Raw genomic sequence first — 21,179 nt, forward strand, 5'->3', positions numbered from 1 at the left:
CCAATTCTAACAAGTCTTTTAGCCCTTCGTCAGTAGTGCTATCAACACTTTATAAGAATTTAGCTAGATCGATATATAAGAATTTCAAAGAGAACACGGAACAACACGAAGAGCGCGCTTCTAACGATCTCGTCTCTTCTGTTTAAGTGGCTAAAAAGCTCGAGCTTATGAAATGAGGTTCGAATCGCTCTGTGTTTGGGCTTTTGCTGCTTTTGCTTTTGGGGTAGGCGGGAATTCCATAGACGATGAACTAATCATTCCCGATGAAACAGAATCAGCAGGCAGTGGTGATCAGACCTGCTCCATATTTGGGACGTCAGCCTCTTCGCAGGAAAACATTGAAATGGAGCAGCTGAACACCTCTAGCATCGAAGAAAACGTTAATGCAAGAACTTCCAGTGAGATAGAAAATGCTGGAATCGTCTTGTTCGAAAATAACAGCATCGTTAGATATCCTTTTGATGAGGAACTGACTCTGAAGCCTCTTCCTAGAAATTTCATGCTGGCTTCGTTTGCATTCCAGATGCAGTCCAATAATTTGACGGTGGGGAAATCGGAAGTTTCACACGACGCTTACCGTCATTATACGGTCTTCCCCAAGTCTCTCAGCCCAATTTTGGAATACAGTCAAACAAGAGAACTCCATTTGCGATTTACGCACGGGCGATGGGACGCCGAGTCGTGGGGTCAGCTTCCACACAACGGAACAAAATCTGGCGGTAGCGGAGTCGAACTTTGGGCTGTAATAGAGGCTGCAAGTCGCGACGAGGCTTTCGAAAACTGGATCATGCTCACGAACTCACTAAGCGGATTATTTTGCTCATCTATCAATTTCATCAATATGGAAAAAACGACGTATCCTGTTCATTCTTTCCAATCGTCGGATCAGCAGCCCATACCAATTTTCGATACCTCGAAAAAAGCATATTTACTTCGTGCTGCTTTAGCTAATGAACCTATCTGCACCGAAAATCTAACACCATTTCTCAAGCTTTTACCAACAAGAGGAAGAAGCGGCATTTCGTCGCTGTTAGATGGTCACAAGGTCTTTGATTCTAACTGGCACAGCTTGTCAATGGACGTTGAAACTGTTTGCGACGGGGACACATGCCAGTACCATATGGACGCAAACATTGAGATGGTGTTCAACGTTCAAAACTCTCTAGCGCGTGCTGAAAACCCAATTCCTAAACCATTGGGTGACGCCGAGCTGCAATGTGACGAGAGCAAACCACATAATGCCTGGGAATGTTTTCCTCTGCCACAAAGCAAGCACATCAAATTTAGGCTATCCGAACTTTTCGGCAAGAAAGTTGTTGGATCAAATTTAATATCAGAGAATCCATCGAAAGTTTGTGCTCAGGTCAGCGATAGCTGGACGGTTTACCTTGATATTGGGGATTCTTTATTTTCGACGGATGATAACTGTTTCGCTATAAGAGATAACGAGCTCCATGACTTGCATTTCCAGTCTGACGATACCGCCCATGTGGTTAAGAGTGACGACGTACCATTGTTCGTGAGTAGATCCCTCACCGGATATGGTCAGGACGGAGGAGGCCTTCGTGCGGTTTTCAGAAACCCTAATAATGTAACCGTGGATGCCATATACTTCGAGTCTCTTCCTTGGTACATGAGATTATATCTATCCTCTCTGGAAATAGAGAGTGAAGATGGACTGGAGATTGGTGATGTGATAAAAAGTACATTCTACCTTCCCGCTATTGACAGACAACGGCCAACGCATTTGGAATTCAATATCAGCATACCCGCCCATACCACTGTGGCGCTATCGTACCAATTTAGCAAGGCGCTATTGAAGTACGCTGAGTATCCACCAGATGCTAACCACGGTTTCGAAATTGAATCAGCATTGATCACCGTTTTGAGGCCAATCCGGAGTGAAATGAGAACGGCCACTCTTCTGTTGTCGTTGTCGACACCAGATTTCAGTATGCCTTACAACGTGATTATTCTTACATCCACGGTTATGGGCCTTGCATTTGGAACTTTATTCAACCTTATGGTTAAAAAGCTAGTTACCGTTGAGGAAGCGGACCGAAAGGCTGCCGCTAAGCGCAGCATCAAGGCTCAACTAATTGAATACCTTGCGCGCTTAAAGACGAACGGAAATAAAACCAACCAAGAGAAGAAAAGACAATAGGGCACACAAAGACTTGACTCGACCGTATATCACCGTTGCCTCCAAGAAGGAGACCTGTAATTGCAAGAAGTGCTAAAAACAGACTATCGCGAATTTCCTCGAAGAAACTCAAGATTGTTTGATAAGCGCTCTCTTTTCCATTTGCGTTTGTTCTCTAGTGTTCCTATCGTGGTCAAGATGATCACAGTCACGGCACTGGTCGCAAAATTCACTAGGGTCCGCTTTAGTTAATCTGTTGCGCCCGGAGCTATTGGCATTTCCGGCCGGCATGCCAGAGGTCAGAAATAAGAAGTTGTTTTACTAAATTCAGATTTTTCACGGAACTGAATGGTGATTGATAGGTTTCGTTCTTGCGATATAACACCTCAATCAAAAACCAGCAGTTCGCTTGATTACTGGTCATTTTTGGGTCGAACAAAGCGCATCATTCGAAACCTTTTGCACACGATGTTTTTTTTTTTTTTTGACTTACAAACAAGAGGTTCTTTAGAGGACCGCATTATTTCATTCCTATTAACCTCGGGCGTTCTATAATGACCAGAACTAAATTCTAAAAGTATTTTATATAGAGTCGACTGGCTTAGAACGGATCCTCATATGGGTCCTCTTCGTCGTAGTCGTCATCTTTTTCGAATTCATACACAATCGCACCACCTGTGTTAAAAGTCTGAGCCTCTAGGAAGGGCAATGCAACCTGCTCTTTTGCAACTTTCTGCTTGTTGGAAGTACCCAAGTTGAAAGTTGTTAGACCTTCAAATGCTTCAGAGTCTTCAGGATCGACAGTTGAATCAATGTTTTGTATTGGGGTAAATGAGTGTGTCTCAGCGTCACATTTGAATGCATATGTTAACGCCCTACCAGACTTCCGACGATTGGTCAAGACAAGCTTATAGACCGAGTCGTTGAGCCCTGTGGGAATATCCAATTTTTGCAGCCCAGAATCTAGATCCTGTTCAGCAGCCGAATCGATTGTAAATGGTCGTACTTCCATAATTGACGAGGCCATGAACTTCAGAAGATATAATGAGCTTGGATAGTTCTCAAGTTCCACAGAACGATACTCTGGAACATCTTTATGGAATACAGCTAGCAAGGTGACTGATGGTGACGCTAGCTGCGTAACAAATTGCACCAAGCTACCACTCGAAATCGAATTTATGCTATCTATCACCACTAAATACTTGCTGCCGGCTGATAATTTGGATTGTTCTGGAGACGGTAAAAATGACTGAATTGTCGTCAGCAGCCGTGATGAAGATTTGCAGCCATCCACAAAATGGGTGGCGTATCTAGGTTTCTGCAAAGTTTCGAAAGACACGTAGATGATAGTTGTGGACCCTTCAGCTTCGTGGGCTACCTCTTCCAAGGCGCACTGTCCTGATCTCCCAATAGAGTCGATCACCAGAACAAAAGGTGAGTTTTCTCTAAGAGAAAGAACTCTTCGAAGTAGAATGGCGGGGTTATGAGAGGTGCTGGCCATCTTCTGTGATTGTTATTTGCATCTATCTTGTAGCTCATCGCTTCCTAAAAGTTGTCGCTGCAATGCCAACCAAATAGCCCTGTTATTAGATCTTTCTATACGGAACTTTGAATCGTTCACTTGCTCCTAGTAACAGTACCTTCTACGTACAGTTTGAGCATAATGAGCTATATTCCTCATTGTTAGGATAAATTTTGAGGTGAATTGTGATGCGGGAAGAGCTTTTAGTCGACTTTCCGTGTTGTCCCATACTCTTCTAAGTCGAGCGTCAGAACTCTTACAAGGTGATCATATGCACGTGATTGAACGACAGCGACAGAACTGAACAGAACAGCGTACAAACTTTAAGACATACAAGTTAATAATCCTCCAGCGTCCTTGGAGCCATTGGCAACGATCACTAACATCCATTCTAATGCTATCGCTTCTATAGTAGTTCAAAAATCGGTATTTGTGTTGGGATTGGTAAACTATATGGGATAGTGCCAAATCGCGTAATCAGGAAATGACATATTAGGCTAAAATGACATATTTAGCGCTAAGGTGAAATGTACCAACCGTAAAGATATGAAGCAACAATACGTCAACACTATGCGGAACTTGCAAGCAATCCAGGACTTCTACTAATCAGTCTTTACTAATGACTGTTTGCTTTTGTTGCTCCAAAAGATCGTTTAAAAATCCGTGGTTTGGTCAAATCGAATGTACCAAACTTATAACCAAGAGAGTCACGGAGAGATAGATAGATCCGCAAACCGTAAGGATTCGCTTAGAGCAAATCATGACTGAGCAAACTGTTTATACTCGTGTTGGACTCTGTCTCTGGAATGTCGTTGCACGACAAACCTTCCATATCTTGGGTGATCTTGTCCATTATTGTAAGGTGTAAACTATTGTTTATTGAGTTAGATTTATCTCTCCGTGATTTACTTAGAGTAAATTGAATGAGCTTGCAGGGTAGACAAAACGTCCCTTCTTATACAAGTTCTCTGAGATGTTCCGTCGCTGACGAATATGAGAACTTTCAAGCATTCCGGTGCAAATAGTATAAATGGGCTGATCTGGGTGCACTCGACTAAGTGCAAGTGTTATCACTTGGTTCAATCGACGTCCTTTCCGTTAGATCAGTACTTGTTCTAGATTCCTTGGGCATCTTGTTAATTCTGACGCTGTCATCTGTCACGTGGACGTGATCACTTCGTCATGGACCTGACGCTAGACAGACAGAGGTTCCGACACAAACGAAGCAGTTTAAAAACTCGAACACTGCTGACGTAGTCGAGCCTCAACAAATTTCACCCCAATTTACTTGAAAACTCTTCATTTACAATTATCCTCCAATGACTCGAGATCTATAGCGAGAGATAAGGTCTCTCCAGTCTACGCTTCCTTGCGTCTGCTCAAGTTTCTAATCATGGAATGAAGCCATATCAGCTATATTAATTAAATCACAATGGAAGACAATACCAAAGATATGGAATAATTAACGTATCTAGAAACTCTATGAACTCACTTCGAGTCCCGCACCTTGTATCAACAATATCGCTGGTGTCTGAAAAAAAAAAACAAATTACTGATGTCTTTGGGCGTCGCATTGACATAACCACGCGCTGTCGCGGTGCCAAAACTGTAAAAAGTGACATGGGCATAATAACGAAGTGTCATTTTAACATTCTCACATCGCAGAACATACACCTATTCTAAGTGCTGTTGACTCTAATACATCTGCAAGAAGATTCCATCATCAGACGCTTATACGAGAGAATGCATATCGCTTTTCGAATCGCTTTGTAGTCTCGCATTTTTCTCAAAATCACACATATGGCAAGATAAAACTTTCAGCACGTAGGCACCCCATAAAGAAACCCAAATTCGAATTAATTTGATTAATTCTGCTAGATCATACCGAAAGCGGGTACATTCCTGCAATAAGAGGGTCGTTCTTGTATCGGGGAATTTATATAGCGAAACTCACAATAAATGAACTTTGCCAGGAACTTCAATTTACCACACAATCATTCGAATACGCAAATGTGATCATGAGCTTCTCTGGTGTCTTCAGTAGCATCGCAGATATGGTTCTAAACAAATCGGAGCGAGATTTCTCGGTTTCGTCGTCGTCCACGGTTGGCACTCGATAATAATGATAGATTATTGATCATATAAGAACAATGAAATTTCAAAAGGGCGTGAAACTAGAGTAAAAACTCACTAAAAACTAGCGCATTTTGGCTGTTTTCGGGTTCTAGAAAGCATTCGTTTTGACGAATAGCTACTGTTAGCATATCGGTCAAGAAAAACCGGAAATTTGGAGGCTAGTTTTCCAACAAACTAACAAGCAAACTTTTAACATCTTATAGGATGCCCATCACATATGGACCTCAACCGCTGCAAAGACTGAATACAGAAACAAGACACGGGTTTGGAGACCAGTACTCTTCTGAGCAGCTTCTCGAGTCTCTGGAAAATGATTTCCTTTTTTACTTTGATGACAAAAGACACAGGACCAACGGAAACCCAGTGTCGCGAGAGGAGAAGAAAAAGGACCTAGAACGGTATTATCAGCCAATTAAAGACTGGAAAATTCTAAAGGAGCGTCAAAAAACCGTCTCTGCCGCATTGTTGTTGTGTCTAAATCTCGGAGTGGACCCTCCGGATATCGCTAAAACGCACCCATGTGCCCGACTTGAATCCTGGGTCGACCCTCTGAACTTCCAGGATTCCAAAAAGGCCATTGAACAGATAGGAAAAAATTTGCAGACACAATACGAAACGCTTTCGCTCAGAACGCGCTACAAACAATCTCTCGATCCGTGCGTTGAAGATGTGAAACGTTTCTGTAATTCACTGCGGCGCGCTTCTAAAGATGAGCGCATTCTGTTCCATTATAACGGTCATGGTGTACCTCAACCTACTGCATCAGGTGAAATGTGGGTGTTCAATCGAGGCTACACTCAGTACATTCCAGTCTCATTGTATGATCTTCAAACCTGGCTTGGCGCTCCTTGCATTTATGTATACGATTGCAACAGCGCTGGAAACATTGTAACAAACTTTCAAAACTTTGTGCAAAAGAGAATAAAAGATGATGAGGAAGGTAACCACGACACCGCTGCACCTTCACCAACCCAAGCCTATGCGGAATGTATACAGCTGGCTTCCTGTAGAGCAAATGAGTTACTGCCAATGAAACCCGAGCTTCCTGCGGATTTGTTTACCTGCTGCCTCACCTGTCCAATTGAGATAAGTGTTGATATTTTTCTTATGAACTCTCCTCTACGAGATTCGAAGTATGCGGCTCTTTTTCAAAATAATGATGATAGAACGTTGCGAAATGGGTCGAAACCAGCGGCAAAGCCTAACGTAACGATTCCTGGTAAACTCTCTGATAGAAGAACACCGCTAGGTGAACTCAATTGGATATTCACAGCTATAACTGATACAATAGCGTGGACCTCACTTCCGCGGCCGCTTTTCAAAAGGCTCTTCAGGCACGATCTTATGGTAGCAGCACTTTTCAGGAATTTTTTATTGGCAAAGAGGATCATGCCTTGGTTTAACTGTCACCCCGTGTCTGATCCTGAGCTTCCTGATTCCATAGCCGATCATCCGATGTGGAAGTCTTGGGATCTGGCCATCGACGAGGTGCTAAGCAAGCTTGCAAATGATATCCAAGCCGTGCCCCAAAGCTCCACAGAGCTTGAGGTGCAGACTGTGTTACAAAATCAGCACATCAATGGGAGTGAGGATAATATAATCTCGAAAGCAAACGCTGGCACGCTCAGTACAATGTCACTGGTGAATCATCATCTACCTAGTGCAACTCAGGTTTCGCAACACTTAGCTCAGCAACAGCACCTAACAGGTTCTCAGCTTCAACTACAGCAACAGCAGTTTACGGATTTTTTTGAGCAAAACCTCACCGCATTCGAGCTCTGGCTGAAGTATGGGTCAAACACTAGAAACCCACCTGAACAACTCCCTATTGTGTTACAAGTCTTGCTTTCTCAAGTTCATCGCGTCAGGGCTTTGGTCCTCTTATCTCGATTTTTAGATCTTGGTCCCTGGGCGGTATACTTGTCATTATCCATTGGTATTTTTCCGTACGTTTTGAAACTCTTGCAAAGTCCTGCTCCCGAACTTAGACCAATTCTCGTTTTCATTTGGGCGCGTATCATGTCAATCGATTACAAAAACACACAGTCGGAACTCATCAAAGAAAAGGGTTATTTGTATTTTGTTAAAATGCTAGTTCCGGAGTGGGGAACGACTGCGGCTGGACCCGCACCTCAACTCCAGCGCGCTGCCAGTGGTGGTGGTGGTGGTGGTGGTGGTTTGACAATGAATGTCAATGCAAGTTTAGGAACTCAACGGTACCAAATGTATCAATCATTGCAAAACGGGACTGTGAACGGCTCTGCGGCATTAGCAAATAATACTACTGATGAACAAAAGGCAATGGCAATATTCGTTCTTTCTTCCTTTTTGCGAGACTTCCCCTTGGGACAAAAATGTACATTTTCTCTGGAGCTCGTCAATAAGTTATGCCTTTACGTTGAAACATCTGATGTACCATTATTACGACAATGGTGTATTCTTCTAACCGGCCAACTGTACTATAAAAATCCTGTAAACAAATACATCTGCCTGACCTGCGGATTTTTGGAGAAAATATACACGTCTTTGAAAGACCCGATACCAGAGGTTAGGTGTGCTGCACTTTTGGCAATCAACATGTTTCTTTCCGAAAAAGATGAGCCTGAACTCGCTTTGCAGCTTCAAAACGAAATGCAGCAGCAAAGCCAACAGTTGCAAGCCCAACTACAGTCATTACAATCTTCCGGCCAGATGCAGAGACAGCACGCACAGGTAGAACGCCAGCTGCTTCAGATCCAAGAATTTCTTACTCAGTTGAGAAATATGGATTCAAGGCGGCTCAAGCAAGAGGAAATCAAAATGACCATTGGTGCTTTAGGGCTAGTGAACGATGGGTCCCCTCTCGTGCGAAAGGAATTGATTATATGTCTTTCCCATCTAGCTCATCGCTACATTAGTTTCTTCCTTGTTATTGCCTTCCAAGAGATATGTGACGAAATAGCACAGTTGGAACCGACATGGGAGGGCTGTGGCCTAGACAGCAAGCAGTCTGTCGCTCATGGATCCATCTTTTATACGATTTGGAAATCCCTTCTGATATTGGCCGAAGATCCGTATGCGGAAAACAAGCATCTCGCTCAAGAGGTCGTAGACTATGTTCTTGTCAAACTAAGCGACAATGAGCAGTTGGGTGAGGTCGTTGCTTTGATGGAGCTATATCTAATGGATCATACAGGAGGAGGTCTAGCTGCCTCGAATACTGCCACCGCGATGGTGTCGACGCTACCTGTTGCTAAGAGGCCAACGAGCCTCTCTGTGAAGGACAAGCCGCAAGATAGTCATGAATTACAGAGTTCTGAAAAGAGCAAGACAAAAAGAATAACATCTTTAAGTGGTCTCTTTAAATCTTTAGGATGGGAAAGCAACACAAATCACAACGCAGCTGAAACCCCGGCTAGGAGAACTTTTGAAAGGCTGAAAGGTTCAAACATGTTGAGTGTGCCACATGGGACAGCCCCTGTGGCTATGACGCAAAGAGTGCGAAAACCGAGAAGTCGCCTCGAAATTCCGCTCACAAGTTCCTTCTTAAATTACTCCCGGGAATATTTTCAAGAGCCTCAGATGAAAAAGCAAGAGGCTGATGAGCCTGGTAGTGTTGAATATACCTCTCGACTGTGGCGAAAAAATAGAAATGAGACGATCATTCAAAGGACTCAAGCTCAAAAAAAGTTGTCATTGTATGGGGATTGGTCCAACCTTTCGACGTCGTTGGAAAACAAGTCTCAGCCCAAAATTTTGAAGTTCAGTCAATTTGAGAACTACATAGTATCTGCTGACGACAGAGATAATATTTCAGTCTTTGACTGGACCGAGGGCTCTAGACTGGCGACTTTCTCAAATGGCAACCCCTTCGGGACTAAGATCACAGACATCAAGTATCTGAACGAAGATGACATACCATTGTTGCTCTCAGGTTCTTCTGATGGAATTGTCAAGATATATAGCAAATTCCACAGCCTAGACGAACTGGAGCTGGTGACGTCGTGGAGAGGTCTCACTGACTTGCTTTTGACACCAAGATCCACAGGCTTGTTGACTGAGTGGCAACAAAGTAGAGGATCCCTGCTAGTAACCGGGGATGCCAAAATTGTACGTGTTTGGGATGCACTAACAGAAACTGTTGAAGTTGATATTCCTGCAAAGTCCTCCTCCCTCATAACATCCATCACTTCTGATCAGCTCTCTGGAAACATATTTGTAGCAGGGTTCTTAGATGGGTCACTGAGGGCGTACGATCGCCGTGCCGATCCAAGAGATTCGATGGTGCACTTGTGGAGATCGGACGAAGGCCATTCGAAAGCTGGTATAAACAACGTTCATTTGCAAAGAGGCGGTTACAGAGAACTGGTTAGTGGCACAGATAGAGGTCTTATCGAACTTTGGGACTTAAGAAGCTCTCATACAATTGATCGGTTTAAGGACGAAGGCGAGAACACAGGCTCATCTGTATCGCGGGTAACTACGATGACCTCAATGCAGGTCCACGAGCACGCACCAGTCATAGCCACCGGAACTAAGCAAGTAAAAATCTGGACCACAGCGGGTGATCTGCTTTCTACTTTCAAGAATTCACAGACACACGCGGGTGGCATGGCTAACACGCTAACCACCGGAATGAGTAGTTCGAGACTGCCCAATTCTTTCGTTTCTACGATGGCATTCCATCCGCATGAGATGATGCTGGCTGCTACCAGCTCACACAGCTCAACGATAAACGTCTACGAGTGTTTTGATGCACGGTCAGACTACCTCTACTATTGAAGCGGTGCAGAGACCAGTTTCTGTACTAAATTAAAAGAATGGCGCTCAACCCTCACGGCAGCTACTATATCGTACAAACTGTAAAGTTCAAAGCGCTAGTAAGTAAAATGAACTGGATAAGAAAAATGGATGTACAAGAAATTCATGGCCTGTAGGTCGATGCAAACTTCCGCTGTATCGTGTATTTCCGTCTCTAGAGCAGACACACTTCATCATTCGGCTTTGTTCTTACCATGTATCAATCACTCAGAAATCGCAGTTTTCATGTTATGAATAAGGCGTAACAAACAAGACATCCAGATATCATGAGTACAACGGGTCAAGTGGACAACCTAAAAGGACAGCTTAGCAATGACGAAGACAGCGTGTTGTGCCAATGATGAGATGTCGTGGACCTGCATCATCATAATAAAGACGGGACCTTCAATGCACGGAACAGAGGATTTTAAAAGGCCAGGTTGTTGCGCGCAGGTTAAAATTATTCTTAACGCTGTAGAGGGCAAATAGAGAACCATAAGTAAACGTTAAACAACTGTCTCATTCGTCATTGTAACCGTTTAGACATGGCAGAGGTAATCGCTGAGATCATATGCCTTTGGATTGGGTTATGTTGAACCTTACCATTTCTCTGTCAGTAAGCGTTCCGATAGTGTAGTGGTTATCACGTAACCTTCACACGGTTAAGGTCCTGGGTTCGACCCCCAGTCGGAACATATTTTTTTGGAAATTGGTATACATAGGAAGGGTCAAAATACCAACACGGCTTAAAAGGTCTCTGTAATTTTCACAAGACACCAAATGCTTCTGTACTCGAGCTACCATTATTTTCTCGTAGCTCGATTACACTGACATTCTCTGACACCACCGGTACCCGTTATCACTTTTTCCCCATCAGACATTCAATATATATCTAAAGTTCAAGTTAACCAGCATCTCGCCAGCAACAAGCATCTCCGACCTGCGGATAGCCATCTGATTTTAGTTAGCTCATTCACAAATGGGTGTTCATGCTCTTTGGGACATTTTGGGGCCTACCGCCAAACCCGTGCGATTGGATTCGTTGAAGAACAAACGGCTGGCAGTTGATGCTTCAATTTGGATATATCAATTTCTCAAAGCTGTGAGAGATAAAGAAGGAAATGCTATGCGCTACTCCCATGTTGTTGGATTTTTCAGACGTATCTGTAAACTGCTGTATTTTGGAATCAAACCAGTCTTTGTCTTTGATGGAGGAGCACCAGCTTTGAAGAAACGAACAATTCAGCAACGTAAAGAGAGACGTCAAGGTCGTAGGGAGAATGCTGCCACTACAGCCAAAAAGCTTCTGGCACGTCAGATGCAAAGCAATGGGAACATGGGAACTCTCTCATCCACGCCTCAACCGCATGTGCACAAACTTAACGACGAATACGATCTACCTCGAATACCTGGATTCAAATACGATTCCAGCGATACCAGAATCAACGCAGACGATTTCAAAACCATCATGGAAAACATTGACGAATTAGACGGTGTAGACCTTGACTCGATAAATCCTGCCTCCAAAGAGTTCGACGAATTGCCGAAGTCGACTCAGTACATGATTTTGTCGGCCTTGAGACTCAAATCCAGACTGAGATTGGGTTACTCGAAGGAACAGCTAGAGAATCTTTTCCCGGACAGCATGGATTTCTCAAAATTTCAGATAGATATGGTGAAAAGGCGAAACTTCTTCACTCAAAAATTGATGACTGCCACTAACACAAATGATGGCGGTGCATCGAAGCCTGACTATGGACCCAATTCGCGAGTGGCAGGACAACATGGTAAAGAATACCAGCTGATCCGTACCGAAAACGGATGGGCGCTCAGTTTGACAGGCAACGACGGTTCTGAGATTAGCAAAGCAATTACGCTAGACGAGAAGCCTCAAGTAACAGCTGCTCATAGCAGCCACAATGATGATGAAGATGACGAGGATGATAACGGGGTGGATTGGGAGGACATAGAGCTCAAAGAGACCGGGAAAAAAGAAGAGGTCGATTATTCCGTAAAGGCCTCTTTACTTCCTGCAATGGGTACAAGTTTGCAATTCGGAGGAGGGCAATCGTTTTTGGATAAAAGACATGCTGAATCAGAGCCAGCTAAGAAGGCTAAGAATTTAGTACACGTTCCCGATGAAGCAGTAGGGTTTGACGTTGGGCAGGGTGATCAATATGGTGCTATAAACGACATCAAAAGTCATGATTATGATGAGAAGAGTGACGATGAGTACGCAGACCTAGAGAAAGACCTTCAGCTCATGGAAAATGTGAAGAGGTCTGGGAAGGGTGCTAGATACCAAATGCCCGAATCAGAGTTATTAGATGAAGACCTCGAAGATCTTGATCGTGTCCAATCCAGCAATGCAGGCGGTTCTCAAATCCAATTGAGGCGGCAAGAAGAAAAGAGAGGATCTGTTGAATCGAAATCGAATCCATTACAAGAGGAAACGCCAAACACCGTGCTGTATAAGCCTGTCGAGACAACTGCACAAGCTCAATCAGATGAGAAAGAAGAAAAATCAATCGACGATGTTGAAGAGCTAGAATCAGAGTCTGGCAGTCTTCCGGAAAAGCCTAAATTGCCAACGCCTGAGTGGTTCAAGTCATCTGGCCCTTCGCAGTTCAATCCCCATTTAGGAACTTCTTTCTTGACGAGCGATCAAAACAACGATAGCACAGTGGATAAAGAGAGAGGTTTTCTTTTTACTGGGCCACAAGCGGCCGAAATTTTATCGGCAACAAGAGAGGGTGATGAGGTGCCAGACAACGATGAACTTGAAGAAATTCCACCACCTGATAACAAACTTGTACAGTCACCTAGCCCTTGGCCTAGCCCCGACAATGTCGAAAAGGCAGCTGAACGCACGAAACCTGCTCCTGTTGTAGATTACGATTTTTCGGAAGGGGAGGAAGATGCTCTTGTTCATCAGCTCAGGGAAGAGGAGCAAGATTACAATACCTTCAAAAGTGCTCTGAATCCGACAAGTGCCGGCGCTACTTTTATTGATGACGAGTTGGAAGGACAACAAATGAGAGACAAGAGGGACTCTGATGAAGTTACAGCTGCTATGGTAGCGGAAGTACAAGAGCTACTCACACGATTTGGGATTCCTTATTTGACAGCACCGATGGAGGCCGAAGCTCAGTGTGCTGAGCTACTCATGCTGAAACTTGTTGATGGTATTATCACGGATGACAGTGATATATTTTTATTCGGGGGCGACAAGGTCTATAAGAACATGTTCCAAGAAAAGAATTATGTGGAGTACTATTACGGCGACTTGATCGTCAAGGAGCTTGGTTTGGACAGGGAAAAATTCATCGAGTTGGCCCTGCTTCTTGGGAGTGATTACACTACAGGTGTCAAAACAATAGGGCCCGTATCTGCCATGGAAGTGTTGGCAGAGTTTGGAAGTTTGATGAACTTCCGGGATTGGTATAATGGAGCCCAATTCGACAAGCAGCTTCAGGGAAAAGAATCGGCATTTGAAAAAAAACTGCGTAAGAAGCTCGCTACTAATGAGGTAGTTCTTGGGTCTGAATTTCCTAGCGACCTGGTAAGAGAAGCTTACCTGCGTCCAGAGGTAGACCGTGATTCGACGAAATTCACCTGGGGCGTGCCCGACCTGGACAGACTTCGGGAATTCTTCAAATCCACTATTGGATGGCCCAAAGAGAAGACGGATGAAGTGATGGTTCCGTTGATAAGAGAGATGAACAATCGAAAGAAAGTTGGTTTAGAAAGGACTTTGACAAGTTTTTTCCCCACGGAATACATCAAAGCTGGTAAGGATCTAAAGTTGGGGAAACGGATAAAAGAGGCCAGTGGAAAAATAAAATCGAAAAAGCTGAAGACCAAGTAAAAACACAGTAGCTTTTCCTGTCATGGTGTCCTTTTCCTCTTTCTATTATGCTCAAATTTTTCCGGAAACTCATGCGACGTTTTTCTGTCAGTACAATGTTTCTTGGTTTTAGCAAGAACATTGTGGTTGAGTTGAAGAAATAGTACGATTGGCACCTTCTTGGCATCGTCTATTGAGTCAAGGTGCCAGTGGCTTGTAATTTTTCCGTAAGAACTTTGGCAGCAATGAAACCTCAAAGATCGTATCATAAAGGTGCAAGAGTGCTGGTTGCCAACGGCAGTATCATGAACATTGAACAGTCTTCCGGTACTTTAGCTGGTAAACCCATATTGGAAAGATCTCCGAAGAGAGGAGAGAGTTTCAAGATCAAGAAATCTAAACGTTTTGACGCTTCGGAGCCAAGCTATTCCAGATTGGAGAGTCCTGATAAGACCCAGGGAATGTTGTCGAGCTCTCATTTTGACAGCAACGTGGCGCAGCGGAATTCTTCTTACACGAACAACAGGAGCTACGGTCAGCCTGCTCCTGGTGCTAGCGCTCAATATACTCTGATGAACTATGCGAACAATTTCAACCAGCTCAACTCAGGCAATACTTTTGGCGCACCAACACCAGTCTCGCAAGCGACCAAACCGCTAGACACATGTAATACGGAAATGAATCATATATTCGATGACTTTGAACAGTTCAGCTTCCAGACTTTTCCGTCCTACTTCAACCCACGTTCTGCCACCAACATGCCCCACCAAGAGAAGGTAAGCAAATGGATTGAAAATGTGCCCACTTTTGTCGCATCCAGTGGGCATTGGCAGTCGGACTGCTACGGTGTGGAATTTGACCTGGACTGGGAGGAGCAGGAATTTGATTTCGCAACTTCAGATCAGCACGACGACCCCATCATGACGAAAATCTCCTTCAACACTGCCGATGAGATCCTCCACTTACAATCCAAGCGGCTGGACACTCTAGTTCGAAAGCTTTATGATCTAACTCCAGAAATACCTCTGAATTTGGCCGGAAAACGACGTTAGGATCGAATTTCGAAACATTTCCAGAAATTAAATTCACGAACAGCATCGGCCAAGATCCTCAAATCATTGTTTAGAATAAGTTCAAAACTTGCCATTATTTGTCAATGACTGGATGTCCGTTCGAAATCGTGATTGTCCGTTGTTCGATGATCGTTGGTCGAATCGACTTAACGTCGCTGTCACTGTAATGTCACTTTTTTCTTTCCTGACACCTCAATCTTTAAATTTTTAAATGACGTTACTGACTGGAACTATTAGAGATGCACCTTTAAGCTGGAATTTACAATCGATTGTTCCAAGCCATCAAGTCTAGAGGCTTTATTCCATTTGTAGCAAGCCTACTGGTGAGATAGGTGGATTTAATTATCATGAGTAATGAAAAGAAAACCGCAATTGGTCTACGGGAAAGGTTGCTGAGCGCTGTTGCGGGTTCACTGCTAACATCACTGATATTAACACCAATGGATGTGGTAAGAATACGACTTCAGCAACAACAGATGTTGTATGATTGCGTCTGCGATACGGAGGGGACTCCTCTGGCTAAAATGGGGCCTGGAAAGGGTCTTTTCTGGCAAGATTCTTGCTTTCAAGATGTGAGTTGCAAGACGGGACCAGTAAAATACAATAGCACCTGGGATGCGTTTGGGAAAATAGCAAAAATGGAAGGCATAACTAGTCTTTGGAGAGGCATATCGATCACCTTATTGATGGCTGCACCGGCCAATATGGTATATTTCATTGGGTACGAAACTCTGCGAGATAAGACGCAGCTGCAAGATACGTATCCAGTGTTGAATCCACTTATTTGCGGTGCTGCGGCTCGAGTTTTGGCCGCCACCGTTGTGGCACCTTTGGAACTAATACGAACACGTCTTCAAAGCATTCCAAGGTCGAATTCCAATAGCACAGCGGCCATGATGATTAAAGATTTGATTAAAGAGTCTCGACTGGAGTTTTCAAAAATTGGATATAAAGCTTTGTTCAAAGGTTTAGAAATAACGCTTTGGCGGGACGTTCCCTTTAGCGCTATTTACTGGGGTAGCTACGAATTTTACAGAAAGAGATCGGTAAACTACATGAATACTGTCTCTTCGAATAATCACTGGAATCACTTCATCGACAGTTTCATTGGAGGAAGTATTAGTGGTACCATAGCCGCGATTTTGACCCATCCGTTCGACGTGGGTAAAACTCGGATGCAAATCCGTTTTTCCATGAACAATTTGAATTCCTCGCATCCTTCAAAAAACATGTTCAGGTATCTAGACGAGATACGAAAAAATGAAGGTATTGTCGCATTGTACACAGGTCTCTTACCAAGACTCATAAAAGTCGCACCTAGTTGTGCCATTATGATATCAACTTACGAAGTTTGCAAGCTTCTGTTCAGCACTTAGTTACAATTCCAGCAGCATTACCCTAAAGTGTTCCAAAAGTACGAATTTTTTACTGTAAATATGACAAGTAAAACGAATTAATGATTCACCGACAACGCGGTATTGTGGTGTTCTTAGCAACAGCTATACTCTGGGAGATTCTATCCATCTGTTGCGGTTCAATTCTTGTTCAGGTTCGTAGACATCCCTGGGAAGATCATTTTTACCTTGAGCAAGTTCTATGATCATGCCCTCGTCATCAAAATTTGAAAGCTCCATGTCAACCGTTCCTTTCCTAGCTTTGAGCCCAGTTTTCATATTTTCGATATGGGCTCGGAGAGTATCTGATGTATCAGGATAAGGAAGACGTGAGAGATTTTTATCAGGGTAGTTTTGCGTGAAACCCTCGCATCTTAGTGTCCGATTAGAGCCGAGTGATGTGCCCTGGATACTTCTTTTCTCTCTAATTTTTGCGTAATCCGACATTTTGGCAAAGCTTTCTTCTGCAACGGACTTATTATTACTTTCACTGGGAAATTGGGATAGAGATTCTTCCAAACCGGTTCTAAATTCCAATTTGAGCTCTCCTTGGTCTTCTTTTTGGGCCATGTTTTCCTTTTCGGAAATGTTGGACATTTTAGGAGCGGCCTTCAGCGGTACTTTCTTGTTGACACATCTCATCAAGGAATCTTGACCGTTGTACATGCCGCTCATGATCTCCACAAGCCTGTTAGGATCATCTCTTTCCTGTGGTGTAAGCTTTGACCAATGCTTATCAGCACGCTTTCTTCTTAGATCTTCGATATGCTGTTCTATATTTCCCGCTTGAATTGTTCGCAAATACTCTACCGAATTTTGGAAGAAACTCTTACTGGCTTCTTTCACATCTGATGCCGTCTCGAAGTATTCAACGCTTGCATTGACAAAAAGCTCTCGAGCCGTGGTGCACAAAGACTGTTGGTAGTGGGATGTTATGGTCGACAACGAATTCTGTCTTGTGATAACCTTCTCTTTCAAAAAATGAGCTTCTTCACTGTTATTGCCTTTCTTAGCCCGCGTCTGACCATACTTCCTGATGATGTGTTGCAATTCTTTGCGCTCATGGAGCATCTCTTCTTCTCGCATTTTGGTGAATTCGAGGGCCTTTGATATCTCTTTGAGCTTGTTAGATAGCCTTTGCTCGAACATCAGATCTTCGTGGAACAGTTTTTGTAAATCTACAACCAGATCCATGTTTTCTTCTGCTTCAATAGTGTCTTCCCACCACTCGTTCAACTCTTTTAGGAGTTTTTGGTAGCTTTTGGAAACTTCTGACTTCCTCGCTGAGACTTGCAACAAGCGCTTTTGAATAGTATGAAGCGTTGTTGAACCCTTTAAGGACGATTTAGCGGCAATTTTGTCCCACGGAGACGCCGGTTTCGTGACAACAATATCGTTTTCGAAACCAATGAAATCGCTGATACCAGTGGCTGCGAAAGGCGATCCACTCAATGGTACGCTGGAATTGACGTCTTTCCGCTTTGGAGAATTAACATTACGCCCATAATTTTGATTGTTGTCTGTGAGAAATGTGTTCGCACTTTCCAAAATCGGAGCAGGTAGATTGCCGTCATTGAAGTGCACCCTATCATCGTTGTCTTCAACGATCAGTTGGATAGGTTTCCGCTTTATAGCATTCCACAACTGACTTTGGCGGGTCATGGTCGAACCTTGATCCATAGAACTGTCATCTGTATTATCGGAACCACGGAAAAGGTTAAGTTTTGACTTTACTCGATCAAAAAACTTGGGTGGTTCTGGCGCAATAACCCTTTCACGATAAAAGGGACGTTTTGCACCGTCGTATCGCTCATGATGCGGTTCTAGCAATTCGGGTCTGTCGTATGACTGCTTGGAGTACAATTGGTCTTGCTCCCTGTGATAATCACCCATGATATATACCTGATGTTCTCGATTGATAAGATCCTAATGGAGGTGTGGTTGTGGTGAAACGGACGACTGCACTTGAAGTTGCAATACGGTCACCATCATTATTGGAATATTTTGTGACTGACGCTGACACTTTCAAGAAAATTAATGTGTTGTGTTCGAAACTGAACATTCAGTAAAACGATGAAGAAACCATTATGCCAGATGTTAACAACAGTCGACTTAACTGGATCCTAGAGGTGGAAGTCATGGGGTATTCACTGCTACCAATTAATGGCCCTGGGGGACTAATCTGGAGACTAAAAATTGTAAATTTGGTACAGCTTATATTGGCTTATATGTCTAGTTTCGAGATCACGGGAAAGGATTGTGTCCCTCGGTGTATTGTGCCATTAGAACCCAAGTACCGCACAATATTCATTCATTATCATGTATAAGCGATTGTCCGTGGTGAATCTACAAAACCCACAAAACGCACTTAAGCCTGGTAAGTAGAGGCAGAGATGTTACCACCTCTACCAGTCCAGTTGACGTGGATGTCGGAACCTTCTGGGAACTCCTTGGAGGCATGTTCAGGCAAGATTCTGAAAGTGTGGGCACCGAAGTAATCACGCTGAGCTTGTAGCAAGTTGGCTGGCAATCTCTCAGATCTGTAACCATCGTAGAAGGACAAGGCGGTGGAGAAGGCTGGGGTTGGGATACCTTGGGTAGAGGCCAAAGCAATGGTCTTTCTCCATCCTGATTGGGCCTTGGTGATAGCGTCGGTGAAAAACTTGTTGAACAACAAGTTTTCCAATTCAGGGTCGTCTCTGTAAGCCTTGGTAATTTCGGCCAAGAAAACAGATCTGATGATACAACCACCTCTCCACATCAAGGCAATGGCTGGGTTGTTGAGCTTCCAGTTGTAGGTCTTACCGGCTTCACGAATCAACATGAAACCTTGAGCGTAGGAGATAATCTTGGAGGCGTAAAGGGCTTGCTCAAGATCATCGATGAACTGTTGCTTGTCCTTGACGGTGTCCTTGGCCACCTCTGGGCCAGGTAGAATGCCGGCGGCTCTGATTCTTTCAGACTTTAGAGAGGACAAACAACGGGCAAAAACAGCTTCACCAATCAAGGTAACTGGCATACCAAGATCCAAAGCATTGATGGCGGTCCATTTACCGGTACCCTTTTGGCCGGCAGAGTCCATAATCTTTTCGACTAGTGGGGTACCGTCCTTGTCGTCGTACTTCAAGATATCACGGGTGATTTCGATCAAGAACGAGTCCAACACACCGGTGTTCCATTTTTCAAAAACGTCACCAATCTCCTTGTCGGTGAAATGACCAACACGCTTCATGATGTCGTAAGCTTCGGTGATCAGCTGCATGTCACCGTACTCGATACCGTTGTGCACCATCTTGACGTAGTGACCGGAACCGGCAGGTCCCACCCAGTCACAGCATGGTTCGCCGTCGGATTTGGCCGAGATCGCTTGGAAAATCTCTTTGATGTGTGGCCACGCCTCTTCGGCACCACCGGGCATCAAAGAAGGTCCGTAACGGGCACCTTCTTCACCACCGGAAACACCAGAACCCACAAAGTAGATGCCTTGTTCCTTTAGCTCTTCGAAACGACGGTTGGAATCTGGGAAATGCGAGTTACCGCCGTCGATGATGATATCACCTTTTTCCAAGTATGGCAATAATTGCTGAATGAACGCGTCTACAGCGGCACCGGCCTTGACCAGCAGGATGATACGACGAGGTCTTTTCAAGTTGTCCACGAGCTCCTGGATCGAGTGGGCGCCGATGATTGACTTGCCCTTGGCCTCGTTGTCCATGAAATGGTCAACTTTCGCCACGGTTCTGTTGTAAGCAACCACGGTGTATCCGTGGTCTGCAGCGTTTAGGATCAAGTTTTGACCCATAACGGCCAAACCGATCAATCCAATGTCACCTGTAGGAGCAGACATCGCTTCGCGCTTTCTTGTGTAGTAATTGGTTAGATAGAGTAATGGATCTATAGTAAGATACGCTGCTCTGTCTTGTCGATCCTGTCCAAAAAAGGGTGACAAATTACATTAGAGAGGAAAAGTGGCAAAAATCATTGGTTCTTATATAGTCGTAATTTTTTTTTTAATTTTTGGGTTTTGTAATCTAAAACGGCTGGATCGGGAAATTTTGGCTGGGTCGTTGTAAGTGAGTTGAGGAGTTGTTGCGCTTGGGTCGCGTGATATGAGGACGAACAACAATGAGTTATGAGAGGGATCAGTATAGAAGAATGTGGGATAGCGTAGAGGATAGACGGACGGAGTAAGATTCTGGTCTGTGCTACTGTTATGTTGTACTACTCACTTGACGTGTGTTATTGGTTGTTGGTATAGAGAAATAATGTAGATCACTATATACGT

The 21,179-nt window shown here is 44.0% G+C and overlaps 8 protein-coding genes and 1 non-coding gene across 9 annotated transcripts; 6 read left to right on the forward strand and 3 right to left on the reverse strand.

Moving 5' to 3' along the window:
* Window positions 1-172: 172 nt before the first annotated feature.
* Window positions 173-2,164, forward strand: GPI16 (LALA0S10e01090g1_1; the record flags this gene model as incomplete). Its single annotated transcript, XM_022775387.1, has 1 exon — window positions 173-2,164. The coding sequence occupies one exon, from the start codon at window positions 173-175 to the stop codon at window positions 2,162-2,164; it is 1,992 nt and encodes a 663-aa protein (XP_022630260.1).
* A 580-nt stretch (window positions 2,165-2,744) lies between these two features.
* On the reverse strand, window positions 2,745-3,644 carry IKI1 (LALA0S10e01112g1_1; the record flags this gene model as incomplete). The annotated part of the gene is made up of 1 exon (XM_022775389.1): window positions 2,745-3,644. The coding sequence occupies one exon, from the start codon at window positions 3,642-3,644 to the stop codon at window positions 2,745-2,747; it is 900 nt and encodes a 299-aa protein (XP_022630261.1).
* Window positions 3,645-6,005: 2,361 nt separating this feature from the next.
* KOG1 (LALA0S10e01134g1_1) lies at window positions 6,006-10,562 on the forward strand (the record flags this gene model as incomplete). Its single annotated transcript, XM_022775390.1, has 1 exon — window positions 6,006-10,562. One exon carries the CDS (start codon window positions 6,006-6,008, stop codon window positions 10,560-10,562), a length of 4,557 nt encoding a protein of 1,518 aa, XP_022630262.1.
* A 640-nt stretch (window positions 10,563-11,202) lies between these two features.
* On the forward strand, window positions 11,203-11,275 carry LALA0_S10e01156r. Its single transcript has one exon. It is a non-coding gene; the product is annotated as a tRNA-Val (tRNA).
* Window positions 11,276-11,559: 284 nt separating this feature from the next.
* On the forward strand, window positions 11,560-14,448 carry RAD2 (LALA0S10e01178g1_1; the record flags this gene model as incomplete). The annotated part of the gene is made up of 1 exon (XM_022775391.1): window positions 11,560-14,448. The coding sequence occupies one exon, from the start codon at window positions 11,560-11,562 to the stop codon at window positions 14,446-14,448; it is 2,889 nt and encodes a 962-aa protein (XP_022630263.1).
* Window positions 14,449-14,672: 224 nt separating this feature from the next.
* PFS1 (LALA0S10e01200g1_1) lies at window positions 14,673-15,479 on the forward strand (the record flags this gene model as incomplete). The annotated part of the gene is made up of 1 exon (XM_022775392.1): window positions 14,673-15,479. The coding sequence occupies one exon, from the start codon at window positions 14,673-14,675 to the stop codon at window positions 15,477-15,479; it is 807 nt and encodes a 268-aa protein (XP_022630264.1).
* Window positions 15,480-15,847: 368 nt separating this feature from the next.
* On the forward strand, window positions 15,848-16,876 carry MTM1 (LALA0S10e01222g1_1; the record flags this gene model as incomplete). The annotated part of the gene is made up of 1 exon (XM_022775393.1): window positions 15,848-16,876. The coding sequence occupies one exon, from the start codon at window positions 15,848-15,850 to the stop codon at window positions 16,874-16,876; it is 1,029 nt and encodes a 342-aa protein (XP_022630265.1).
* Window positions 16,877-16,999: 123 nt separating this feature from the next.
* SSP1 (LALA0S10e01244g1_1) lies at window positions 17,000-18,787 on the reverse strand (the record flags this gene model as incomplete). Its single annotated transcript, XM_022775394.1, has 1 exon — window positions 17,000-18,787. The coding sequence occupies one exon, from the start codon at window positions 18,785-18,787 to the stop codon at window positions 17,000-17,002; it is 1,788 nt and encodes a 595-aa protein (XP_022630266.1).
* A 475-nt stretch (window positions 18,788-19,262) lies between these two features.
* Window positions 19,263-20,741, reverse strand: LALA0_S10e01266g (LALA0S10e01266g1_1; the record flags this gene model as incomplete). The annotated part of the gene is made up of 1 exon (XM_022775395.1): window positions 19,263-20,741. The coding sequence occupies one exon, from the start codon at window positions 20,739-20,741 to the stop codon at window positions 19,263-19,265; it is 1,479 nt and encodes a 492-aa protein (XP_022630267.1).
* Window positions 20,742-21,179: the final 438 nt, after the last annotated feature.

Source organism: Lachancea lanzarotensis, scaffold LALA0S10 (genome assembly GCF_000938715.1).
Source record: "Lachancea lanzarotensis genome assembly LALA0, scaffold LALA0S10, whole genome shotgun sequence".
NCBI lineage: Eukaryota > Fungi > Ascomycota > Saccharomycetes > Saccharomycetales > Saccharomycetaceae > Lachancea > Lachancea lanzarotensis.